General features: G+C 44.3%; 2 protein-coding genes across 3 annotated transcripts; both read right to left on the bottom strand.

The window, feature by feature from the left end:
* Positions 1-2,902: 2,902 nt before the first annotated feature.
* Positions 2,903-6,362, bottom strand: LOC116388961 (oligodendrocyte-myelin glycoprotein-like). 2 transcript variants are annotated; one of them, XM_031857319.1, is made up of 2 exons: positions 6,024-6,362; positions 2,903-5,191 (listed from the first exon to the last, which is right to left on the bottom strand). In XM_031857319.1, the coding sequence occupies exons 1-2, from the start codon at positions 6,029-6,031 to the stop codon at positions 3,817-3,819; spliced, it is 1,383 nt and encodes a 460-aa protein (XP_031713179.1). In that variant the 5' UTR covers positions 6,032-6,362; the 3' UTR covers positions 2,903-3,816. The 2 variants fall into 2 exon arrangements, with proteins under 2 accessions (XP_031713179.1, XP_031713180.1); XM_031857320.1 differs by having other exon boundaries at positions 2,903-5,188.
* Positions 6,363-7,901: 1,539 nt separating this feature from the next.
* LOC116388981 (uncharacterized) lies at positions 7,902-10,576 on the bottom strand. The gene is made up of 2 exons (XM_031857350.1): positions 10,287-10,576; positions 7,902-9,010 (listed from the first exon to the last, which is right to left on the bottom strand). Exon 2 carries the CDS (start codon positions 9,000-9,002, stop codon positions 8,259-8,261), a length of 744 nt encoding a protein of 247 aa, XP_031713210.1. The 5' UTR covers positions 9,003-9,010; positions 10,287-10,576; the 3' UTR covers positions 7,902-8,258.
* Positions 10,577-13,027: the final 2,451 nt, after the last annotated feature.

Below are 13,027 nucleotides of genomic sequence, written 5' to 3'. Positions count from 1 at the left end.
CACCATTTATTCTCCCAGTTGCCAACCACTTCCTTTTCTGCAACCACCGACCTTAACACTGACCTTGCCTTGTCTGTGCCAGTGAGACGAGGGCGAGAGATACCATATCCCGCCCCCCCCCCCCCCCTCCAGCTATGCTGCAGGGTTTGAATTTTTTGCCTGTCTCATCAGTCCTCCGGCTGCTGGAGTACGCCTTGTTATTTCTTCCAGATTCCTACTCGTTTCTCCTTTTTGGCTGATCAGTGCCCAGACTGGAAAACATCGCTCTTGGCTCAAAGAGACGGGCGAGAGCCTCGGCGTATGGACCCTAGCCGTCGATACAGATTAGGTTTATCGGATAAACTTTATCTGCAACATCTGAGCGTCCTTTGGTTGGGTACCGGCCTAATTCTGGGGCACAATTGATATTGTGACGCATGCCTCTCGGGAGGTCGAGATTGGCAGCCATTGTTTCAGCAACAAGCAGGCTGCAGTAGCCTTTTCAGGGCATGTCAGTGTGCATCTGCGTGTGTGTGAGCTTTGGTCTGTCGTGACGGTCTGCAGTTGTTGTTTTTATTCAAAATCTCCACCTTAGTTGCATGTTTGGTGCGTTGAATTACAGTAAACTCACATGTGTTGCCGGGCAGAAAAACACACCTTTTGTGTGTATTCTAAACAGATTTTCTTTTTTTTTTTTTATCAAAAGGTCCTTTATCAAGGGCAAGTTGTGTCCTGGAACACAATCCCTCCAAGAACTGCTCTAGTGTTTTGGTATAAACATTCATTTCTGTCCCGCCACCACAAGAGGGCACCTAGAGCCCATGTAATCAGAACAGGAGCTGATGTCATTAGTGCGTCTGGTGCATGTGTGTGTGCGTGTGTGTGTGTGTTCATGGAGGTGGTTTGAAGTGACACGTCTCCTGTGTTCCTTTCAGGAGTGGTGAGTCTGCAGTCACACCCAGGTTCCCTGCCAACAGGGGCGACCGTGGCTCACTGGCTTAAGAGGGTTGTCTGGTAACTGCAGGGTCAATGGTTCGATCCTCAACTGGGATGTGCCACGTGTCGAAGTATCCCTGAGCAAGACACTGAACCCCCGGCTCCCTGGGCACCACTGCTCCCTATATACAGGGATGGGTCAAATGCAGAGGTCAAATTTCATGTATATGACAATAAAAAGGGTTTCTATTCTATTCTTATGGCCTCTGTGTGACCTCCACAGGCTGCTGTAAAGGGAACTGTAAAGGGATGCTGGGCTGCCTGTTATTTCTGTAGACAGTGTAAAAAAAATAGAAAAAAAGGTTCAATTCCAAACTCAAATAGCTTGGTGGTGAGCAATGCAGCTCTGTAAAGCAGTGCTCTCAAACAACACAAAAAAGGGGACATTTTCCAGCAAAGCGTATGAAATAAACTCCTTTTGCACACTCACATAGATTGCCTGCATAAAGACTGTAATACACTAAAGGCCTTTCTGTCTGCCATCATCTGAACACTGTGATATATATAAAGCTGATGGGGACTTAAATGTACGAGAACACAAGAGGTCAGTGGGGTTGCCAGGTACAAAGCAGCACACTGGGGGTGAGTCTTATTGAGTGTGGCTGAAAGAAAGAAGGCATGCTCACTCAAAACAAGCCCGGGTGGAGAGATGAAGAGGGGAGGCATGGCAGCAGTAAATGATGCTAGCCCTCTACACCTTGTCAGTTATTATAGGAGCCAGAAGAGAAATCTGACATTACTTTGTGTTGTCTACAGAGAAAATAATTGGCCAGCAGGCCAGCTCGCTGGCACCTGAAAGTACTTTGAAAGTTCTGCAGCTAAAGTTAGGAAATACATCATGTGTTTGTTGAGGATTAGAGACGTAAAGCTGCAGTGTGGCGACTAAACGAATGGCAAGCTTGACAATAAAACACAATTTAAACCAAAATGACTTTCTAGTGATTCTCAACCCTTTCTTCCTAAAAAAAAACATCTGTTTGTTGGCAATAATGAACCATAAACTAGGCCGAGAGAGGAAAACTGGCCCTTTGATAGTGCTTTGTTCTGGCAGCAATCATTTGGCTGATTTGTTGGAGTAAAGTCAATAAGATAATCATTTAATAATTAATAAATGATTAAATGAAGATGCAAGTTAAAGGTGAAACTGAGACTCGGGGAGAGAAAATAAATGTTTGAGCTCTGACTCACGCTCATAAATACACAGCACACCAACCACTAGTTCCTTTCTGTTTTGGCTTCTGTGTGTCAGCTATAAATACACCGAATTTATTCAGCAGGTGTTTGAGTTTTGAGAAGGAAGGGTGGTGTGCAGATAAAATGATCAGTTGTTTTTGTTCACTCTGTCTGACCTTACCATGATGTCAATGTATCCAGTTGTATAGTTGTTTTCTGTGTCAGAAAGAAGGGAATGAATTCTCATTTCAATTTTGTTCAGATTTATGCTACTGGCTATACATCACATGCTATGCTGGTCTCGCATTAAAGCAGGTTGATCTTTGTTCACTGATCTTTTAGGAAACTAACTTAGACACAGAGTGATTGCCCAATGACCTCCAGAGAAGACTGTGTTTGTTCTGAGCTGTGAAGCAAGGTCTATCTGGAATAAGTGCCTCTGTACTTAATGAACCTTCCCTCAATACATGCACTTAAAAATAAATCTATGCCTGTTCAAATCTGAGTAAGTAACCGTTTGATCTATTTAATTGCGTTGAACAACTTCAGCCCCCATGAGGGTTGACACCTGTGTCAAAGTCCCATGGGAGATGCAGCCATTGAACACAAAAGAAAAGAAAGAAAAACAGGCAGTTTGTCTGCCCTCTCCCATGAGACACTCTCAGTGAACACAGCTTGAAATTAAAAACATCTGTCTTGCAGTTTAGCATGAAGACAAAGGTGGCGTTAAACAATTCAAGCAATCATCAGAAGATAGTAGATATCAGTTTTATTTAAAGAAATCGCCCAATGGAAGTGTGTTCCACTGTGTTTCTTCCAAAGTCTGTGCTTTAATGCTCTGCGGCAATATTGCAGTATAGGTTAGCATTCCTGGAGCGTTCAATCACCATGCAGATCATTTTCACGAGCATCACTGAATCATGAAGGACACTTAAGTTTGAGGTGTGATCGAAATACAGACGCGGTACTTGGCACTCGGAGTTTGTTAAAGATAGTGATGCAACATTGCTCGTTTGTCCCACAGAGTCCCCCGTTGGTCCCTGTTATGCGCGTGGCATGACCAGTTTCTTACATATACACACACCCTGTGCCCGGAAAAGATCTCTCCTCTGGTGAGTGGTATGGTTTGTTACATGAAACAAGTAAGCAGGCATCAAGGATATCTATTGAAATTGGCAAAAGAGTCTAAATAAGTTTTGAGTGCCATACCTTTTTTAAAGCCAGTGCAATAACTTTCAAAAAGATATGACCAAAGCAACATCTCACACAAATACAGCCAACATTTCAAAAAAAAAGGGAAAAAAATAATAATTTGTAGGTCCTATTGTGTACTTGATAGCATTGAAATAGTTATACTGTAGTTGCACATGAGCACCAGGCTACATTCAGTTACATAAGAAACTGGTACCTGGATGTATAGTGCCATCATGTGCTGAGCTATATTCATTACAATGTTATTTTTTTCATTTGAGTGGAGGCTTGTAAAAAGTGTTGGGCCAATTATTATAAAAGCAACATCATACCATACTGAGAATAGCAGGAATTGTTAAACTTTGTATTCTAAATGACCTTTTTGCTTGGAAAGTGGGTAATATATAAACATGAAAGTACTACAACAGTCAGCAGTCTTGTTTGTGCTCATAATTCACAGCTGTTTTTTTTTGTCTTTCAGAGGACTCGTTGCAGAACGAGAGACAGAAGCCCCAGGTTGTGGAGGAAAGGGTACGAGGAGCGAGTCGCCGGTGTCGGGCCGCCATTGTTGATGCCGCTGGGAACGGACTGATTCTTCCTCCTCACGCTCCTGGTGCGAAGAGTGGTTGTCTTCTTCGTCTGGATGGAGGGGCTCTCCGTTGTAAAGAACTGGTCCGTGGCCAGCGTCATGTCAGGCCTGATGGCCGTTTCAGTAACGCCGGCGTGGCGTGAGTCAGCGGAATCAGTGTGGAACACGTGGTCTGCGGCAGCTGGGCCAGCAGATGCAGAGAGGGGATTCATAGTTAGCTGTGTGCCCGCGCTTCTGGGTCGCGGGGTGTAGGTGCCGATGGGTGTGGCTGTGAGAGGGTGGTGCTGCGTGGTCAAGGCCTCTTTAGGGTTGTGCGGGGTGCTTTGCAGGGAAGAACCAGACGAGTACCACCACAGGGTGACGCTGGCCTCAGGGGGCATGGAGGTCAGGTCCTGGGCACTCGCTGCAAGGGGGGGCAGGTTGTAGGAGGCAAAGTGCCACCCTCCAGTACTGCCAGGGCGCACCCCTCCACAGACAGGCTGGGTGTGGCAGGGGCAGCCCAGGACGCGGGCAGGCGTATGCTGCGTCCAGGACAGTAAGTAGGTGATGTCGGCATAAAGGTGACAGGCCCAAGGGTTGTCGCCCAGAGTGACGACTCTAAGAGACTTCATCTTGTCAAAAACTCCAAATGGCAGCGTGGGAAAGCGGTTGGCATGCAGATAGAAGTGAGTTAGTCGGAGGAGCCGGTCCAGAGAACCCGGCAGCACCTTCACGAGCAAGTTGTGGGACAGGTCGACGTTCTCCAGGTGCGCAGGCATGTTGGTGGGCAAAGTCCAGAAGTGATTGTGGCTCAGGTTGAGCGTGCGCAGGTTGATCAGCGTGTTGTTGATGAAGATGGCCCGCTCCAGCTTGTTGTCCGAGAGGTCAAGCAGCCGCAGGTTCCACTGGTGGACCGTGTCGTTCTTGTCCAGCAGCTGGAGGCGGTTGGAGGCAGCGTGCAGCTGCCAGAGGGAACGAGGCAAGCCGGTGGGCAGGCGGCTCAGCCGGTTGTGAGACAAATCCAAGAAGCGGAGGTGGGTGTACGCGGTGAGCTGTCCGTCCAGGTCGTGAAGTCGGTTGTGGGACAAGTTGAGGGAGCGCGTGTTGTGCTGCAGGCCATCGGGAAGATGTCTCAGGCCCCTCCACGAGCAGTCCACCTCCCTGTGGCTGTGGCCGCAGGAGCACATGGAGGGGCACACGGCTAGGGCGTGCAGCGCCAGCAGCAACACGAGCAGGAGTTCCAGAAGGGCCTCGTGTGGGGGCGGCTTCAGCAGCACACGCCTGCTGAAAGAGAGACAGGGAGACAGGACAGGAGAATGTTAGGGTTCGTCTCACACAGCATCCTTTTTACCTTCGGGACGCACACTGTGAAATGATGCCTGCGCAATGTTTGGATGGTGAATACTGGGAATGTATCTGTAGGAAGAAGCACAGTGACTGAAAAACACTGTGCTGAATAATACTTGTTTCATCATTGCTATAAAGCTCCACCCTCTATCAGAATCTCTTTCATTCCCATAGAGAAACACACACACACACACACACCTCTGCAGGCACATGCATACTGTACGTACACGCACAAGCTGCTCAATGTTTGAAGCACATTGCTGCAATGCTTGCAGATGCTCACATTCACATTACATGCCATACTGACTCCCCTAACCAGGACTCTCACAAGATTCTCACATATATCAGTAGCAGGCTGAAATGCATCCTTTTTCAATAACTGATAAACATTCGACCTGATCTGCAAGAGGATATTTCTAGTCCAGTCAAGTATATCATTCCTCACGAAAAGGATGAGAAATCCCTGTAGTCATTTCCCCTGGCATCCGTTTGCCTGTTCAGTCATCAGTGGTTGTCAGAGCAGTCAGTCCCACACTCCCAGAGGAGGAGAACTAGCTCAATAGATGGGTTGTATTAATGACTCCACAGAGAACTCATGCATCAGCTGGTGCAAAGGCAGGCAAAGACACAGCCAGGAGCTCTTACATTGCTGAAACTGCAGTGTACTGTATGTGAGCCAGGGTGTGGCAGAACGTGTGTGTGTGTGTGTGTGCGTGTGTGTGTGTGTGTGTGTGTGTGAAAAGAGTCAAGAAATTTGTCCATAACTCACCTTCTCATCTTATCATTCCAGTCACTTTTCTCTGCTCCTTTTCCGCCGTCCAGCCGCTCTCCCCTCTCCTGCTTTCAAGCTCGGGACCAGCTGCTGCTCTGCTGAAGAGGATTTATTTTTTCTTCTTCTTTCTTTTCTTCTTCTCTTCTTCTTCTATGCCTGAATTCCCCTCATAGAATGTGACCCCTTGCTCACTTGTCCAGTGCGGGATCTTTTTGAGGTTGCCCTCGCTGAGTTCCAGTTTGTCCTCCCCGAAGAGCCGAGAGTTTGATATTGCCCTTATGGATCTTTGAGTTAGCGCGATCAGGCACTGCAGGCTTTGGATTTGCTCTGTGCAGTGGAAGTGAGCGGGGAGGGGAGGGGTGGGGTGTTGGTGGGGTGGGGAGTATTAGGAGGGGGGTAACTAAGGAGAAATGGAGCGCATAACAGAGGGGTCCCTGCACACAAGGCTGCTGCAAAGAGAACTCCTCAATCCCTCACCTGGCAGCTTTCAGGATTTACTTCTACATTTAAAGCGACAGCTATTGTTGTGGTTAGATTAATTGACTGATTTCGGTCCTGTTTGTACTCAAACTGAATTAGACTGCTATCAGGTATCACCCAGATCAATACTACCCCCCTCTAAAGCATCCCTTTACAAAGCAACACAGTGCTGTAATTGCTTGTTATTTTCCCTGTGTAAATTTAGATGCTGCCACAAAAAAAAAAAAGAAAAACGTCAAGATTTATTGCAGAGGACTCCAGTCCACTGCAGCTTCCTACCTGTCATCAGCAATACAGGCAATTCTCCATGCTGCACTGCATTGCTGTACTTCTACCACACATCATCATCGGGTTCTGAAGGACATTTCAACAGTGGTACAGACGGCGATCAGGGTTTCAAATGTGGCAAATTCAACAAAAGATTTTGCATCAGTGTAGATTCCTGATTTATGCGACCGCAGTCTTTGTTCAGTTGTCATGTAAACTATATGTATACCTGCATGTACCTGTTTTTGCAGTGCGTTTGATACTTCCTCACACACCTCTCTCTGCACTTTCCTCTCTTTTCTGCCTATATTTCCTGAAGCTGCCATGCACCGACATTGAGTATACTGTCATTGCCCCTTACAGCAAACCCTCAAAGTCAAACCCTCTCTTCCACTGTGAGACACGACATGCTGTAAGCTGCCAATGTGAGCTGTGCAAGCACATAATATCCAGATCTCTCAAATCTAAGTTTTACCGCAATCCCTTTGACTGCTGATGTACAATCAGGAAGTATTTTGACATTCCCTTTCCCTGACGACGGCCTTTACTGGATCCCATCTCTGAGCATGGACATCACCAAGAGCTACCGCTTCCACCTCCTTGCAGTAAGCGTCGCAGCAGGGGCTGCATTGAGAAGGGACAAGCTATTAAGAGTTTTAATGAAGGGTGCACATTCATCATGACGTCACAAGGAAGGAGATGAACAAATATCGGCACCAGACTGTGGAAACAACCGCATGTTTGGAGTTTTGAAAAGGTTTTTTGTTTGTCTTTGTCAGCTCTGGCTGAGGTGAAAGAGAGCGTTCTCTCTGAGTTGAGTGGCACTGCCTGGTGGAGGCACATTCTCTGCCTGCTAATCAAGTAGACCTCTCTTTTTCTCTCTCTCACTCACACACGCACGCACGCACACAAACCTGAACTTTAAAACTAAAACTAAAATCTTAAACCTCAAACAGACCTGTAAAAAGTCTTCCAAAAATGTCCACATTCTGTTGGTTACACGGTCCTCACTATGTAGCAAGTACAAGAACACACACACACACACGCACACACACACACACACACACACATACATACATACATACATACATACACACACACATAGCTGCAAAGTAATAAAGTCAGGACTGAGGTTACAGGTGTTTTATTCCTCTGGTTGTTGCATATATCATATGTCAAACATGTACGTCTCAAAAAGTAATATGTGTGAGACACAAATTGACTTGAACAAAACTGTATAATAATAATATGTTTCAATATTTAAAAAAAACACAAATAACAGAGAAATACAGTATCAACCGATTGTTTTTAACCAAAAAATGCCTCAGTGGCCAGTTTGACAGCTTTGGCAGCACACGCAGCTGTTCAACTCACTGTAATGCAAAAGCTGCTGAAAAGAAAGTGTCCTTTATTTACCATAAAGGGGTTGTAAAGAGGGAAGTTAAGCCAGGTGCTCAGGAAATTCTTCGGCACACACGCACAGCTCTACACCTCCTCCTTTGGTCCCTCGGTGCCCTTAGAGGAGGGGGCTGCTCCGGCTTTGAAGGACTGGGAAGAAGTGGCTTCCTCGCTCTTAGCAGTGTCTCCCACCTCCTTCTTGTCCTCCTCTCCTGTTTGTCCGTCCTCTTTTACCTTCACTGCCTCTTCCTCGGCGGCACCATTTCCCATGTCCTCCTGCCCTAGGATGATGTCAGTCATTAACACGGTGGTCTCTTTGGCTTCCGTCTCCGGCGCGCTTTTGCTCTTCTTGGCGGTTCCAATCCAGTATTCAGAGGTGCTGATCAGGTCGCCGTTGACGCTTAGCATCTTGACGCGGTTGCTCAACTGGCACACCTTACACATCAGCAACAGAGTAGAAAGCAGCAGGATAGTGCAGGCTATGATCAGTCCGCCGGCCACCAGGAACACTGTAAGACATTCCTTCCTGTAACACATATCGATAGTGGTGGAAGTGGAAGTGGTGGTGGGCTGTGGGCCAGGTGAACGTGAAGTGCTGTGACTTTTGGAGGTCTGGGAGACTGTTGGAGGTGACAGAGTGGCAGACATGCTGCTGGGATCAAGGGCGGGATTGGTTTTGGATGGTGCATGGAAAATATGGGAGTCTTCATTTGAATGGTCTTCCTGTGCGCTTGTGGCATTATTTTGACTGCTCAGAACATTGGCAGCAGCTCCACACAATAGCGCAGCCAGGATTTCTACGCAGCACAACAGGAAGAGGAGGCCATTCATGTTGGTATCTGAGAAGACACAGGATGGCAGTTTAGTTCAAAAGGAGATTTGGAATGCAAATGTGATACAGTGAGAAGAATTCGGAGAAAGTGCAGACACAGCAGCACCTTAAATAATCTATGGGGGCTGGGCAGCCATAATCAACCAAAGGTATATTTTTGTGCTTATGCTTATTTCTTACACATCACCAGTGGTGGAAAGCAACTATGCACATTTACTCAAGTATTGCTCTCACATTTTTGTCCCATTTGTTGCTACTTTATATTCCTACTTCAATACATTTTGGAGGCAAACATTGCACTTTCCACTCAAACACAAATATATTGCATCTTTAGCAACTAGATACTTTGCAGATTCAAATTATTGACATAAAATACAACCGACTAATAACTTATGGTGCAAGGTTGTAGATTAAGCCACGCAGCAGTATGAAACGGGCCATTCTGCATCATGAGTACTTTAACTTTTGGTACGTTAAGTATATGCTGATACTTATGTACTTTTACTGAAAGGAAATTTTGAAGGCAGGAGTATAATATCTTTTTGTATTATGATCTTGGGTATTTTAATGGATTATTTCCTTTTATACAATCATATACAGTATGAAAATAACTTTTAACGATTTAGAAATTAATCCATCACAGTGACCATTTAGAAGCCGTGGATTTATTCGATTCCGGCCCGACAGACCCGTGTGCTGAAAGTCTGACTTGCCACTGAACTGCATTGCGTCCCAAGCTATGCTTTCTTTGGAAAATCAAGTCCAATCAAATGGAAAATTATACTGGACTACACAAAGGACACAAAGGACAAAAATAACACTGAGCTGAGCATTGGCTCCATGGATCTCAATATTTCATTGCTGAATATGCGTACATCAGGACCAGTGGCTGCCCTTTAAAAAAAACCTAAAGCAGGGTTTAGGAAATATTCAGCCGCAATGTATTGTAATGTACATATATGTCATTAGAAACACTGGAATAATCCCTAAGCATTGATGTAGCGTTGTATTTATTAGCTACGGTGATGATGCTGTATACTCCAGCTAAAAAGATGTTGATGACCCTAAAACGGTTTATCTTACATTACATAATACACAAGGCTGTCTTGAAAAATATCAGTTTTTATCATGAGGATTTAGGTCAGAACCATGCAACAGCACAACTATAAATACAGATGTTAACACTTCTTCCTTCAGCTTAGAGTTCTTACTAGTTTAAAAATGAAGCTGATAGTGTTTACAGGTTTTCAAAGTAAAAGTATGTATTAATTTATATCACTTACATTGTTGGAGATCTTGATTTAGTTCCAAGAAGAATAAGGTTTCGTATAACTAAATATGGACACAATATGCTGCGAGTAGAAGAAGTGAGATGAACGAACGACTGGCAATGTCGAATGACGGTAATCTAAATCAGTGGTACACTCATTCGGCTGTCTTGTTCTTACTTCTCCATTTGTACTATAATAAGAAAAGGAAGTGGTTTTGGTGTTCTGTTCGGTGCAGTAGCTGGTCACGCAGACATCCGTCGGGTAGCTGACTATTAAAGGTTGCATGCTAAACGCTCGCTGAGCAGCCCACCTACAGTAAAAAAAAAAACGTTCTCACTCATTGATCATGACCTAATTCATTGTATGTAAAAAATCCATCAGTAAAACTAACATCTACTACATTCAACACCACAATAAACCCCACAATCTGCACGACACCAAAGGTAGAAATTGCATGACTTTAACACAAGCGGTAAAGCTCTTTATTCATGGAAATCTCTTACAGGCCTGTGGTAGGTCTCTCTTTTTAGAAGCTGACATGCTGACGGGCCATGTCGTCTCTTGCATTGTTTATAATAACTTGTTCTTATTGGTGCCCACAGCAGATTTTAGGTCTACGCGTGCGAACGTCTGTCTTCTTCATTGTCATCTACTTATTTTCTTCCCAACCTCAATCGCTCACAGATGACTTTAATTGTAGTCCATGTTCTTCATCATCATTTGTACCAATAATACAAGGCCTTTTTACACTTCAGTCATTTGATACCACATGGAGTGGAAAATGTTGAAGCACAACGCACGCACATTGAGGTCAGACGCAGATATGTAAGAAGAGCCATGTGAAACATCTGTTCACTGTGCAAATAAAAATCTCTCTCTCTCTATATATATATATACAGTATATATATAAATGAATCAGCATTTATTGCAAATTTTTTATTAAGTTCCCCTTTTTGTTTCCTCTGTGTATTTGTGGTAATGTGTGCAGCTGCACTTTCACATTTACAGAGAAATGCTTGATTTGGCAAGTTGCCTCATCCCTGCACATGACACTAGTGACATGCAAGACAAGAGCTACCGAAGTGATTTCATCCATCAACTCACTACATGCTCCAATAGCATCTGTTTTGCAGGTATTAAGCTTCAGACCCCTACGTGTCACACATCAGTTTAGACAATCGTATCAACATGAACATCAAATGGAACTGAAAGGAATTTGATAATAATAATGTATGATGATGGAATAATAATGTCGGCATCTTGTTATTCAGACAGAAGATCTGAGGCAGTTTTACAAGTGTGCAAGCCTGTCTTAAGTAGCGCTGTAAATGACTGTACTAGTCATTTATTTTAAACAGTACTTCATACGGTAACCTGTATGAGTACTAGTCCTTCATTTCAAACGGAGTACTTCATACAGTAAACTGTACTAGTCGTTTATTTAAAATATTGTTCTTCATACAGTAACCTGTACTAGTACTAGTCCATTATTTCAAACATAGTACTTCATATGATAACCTGTACTAGTACTAGTCCATTATTTCAAACATAGTACTTCATACGATAACCTGTACTAGTACTAGTCCATTATTTCAAACATAGTACTTCATACGATAACCTGTACTAGTACTAGTCCATTATTTCAAACATATTACTTCATACAGTAACCTGCAGCAGTGAGCCATTGGCTACGGTTAGCAGAAAGCTAAACTATTAGCGACATTTTGTCTCCATCTTCCTTTTTTAGGTTGCTTTGCCGTGTAGGCAGTTGTTGCCAATGCAGTAATATTTACTTTTCCTGAATGATATTCCGCTGTTGACTCGGGCTTTCCCCATGTGAATGGACGTGCATGTGCGTCTGCACTAGAACAGCAAATAGGAACGCCTTCTCTCTGAAATGACCGACTACTGGCTAAAGTCTTCCATCCATAGGCTAGATTTTCTAAAGCCTGAAAACAGAGCCATGAGGATGTGCAGAAGTCTAGTTTCCTCTCAGACCGCTTGAATGACAACACACTGAAAGGTAAACATGGACTTTTTGCAGAGAGACTCTAAAATTGTAAACTGCTTACCCCAGCTTTAATTCAACTTCTACTCTTGACGCAGATTTAATTTGTTTAAGCTGTTTGAGAGGAAGTGAGAATTAAAGGAACACAGATGACTTCATCTCAAAAGCCCCTCACATCTTCCCCAGAGTGATGGAAAGTCCCACTTGCCAATAACAGCAATCACAGTATATAAGCAAAGGAAAGTTAAGAAAATATATATATTTTTTAAATGGAAGGAAATAAAATAAGACACTAATAAATTGTAAATTATAAGGAGTGAAACGAAACCACAAAATAAGATAAAAATAGGCTTAAATAAAATAAGGCGGTGACTTTTGGGAGAATTTAATGTTACCATTAACCAGCACTTCCATTTTTATCAGTGAGTCCCAAAAGTGGGTGAGGACAGAATGAAGGAATCAGCAGGATGATCCATGAGCTGGTTGTCGACGCGACGACATCGAGGCTGCGACGTTTCGTCTTCTTCACATCGAGGCTGCCGTGCGTCAGGCTGCATCGTCTCAGGCCCGGCCAATGGGTGGAGGCCATGTGCCCTGAAAAGATGCTCGCATCCCCAGAACAGATCGAAGTCAGCGACATAATTGATCCCTTTCAGAACGCAAGTTTTGCAGAGTTTTGCATGTGTTGAGCCCTAAGAAGATGCTCAACTTGCCGATCCCTCTTTTGGCCTGAGTGGTCCTCTAA

Source organism: Anarrhichthys ocellatus, unplaced genomic scaffold (genome assembly GCF_004355925.1).
Source record: "Anarrhichthys ocellatus isolate YVR2014 unplaced genomic scaffold, GSC_Weel_1.0 scaffold18, whole genome shotgun sequence".
NCBI classification, from domain to species: Eukaryota; Metazoa; Chordata; class Actinopteri; order Perciformes; family Anarhichadidae; genus Anarrhichthys; species Anarrhichthys ocellatus.
This window is presented reverse-complemented; position numbering and strand designations above follow the sequence as displayed.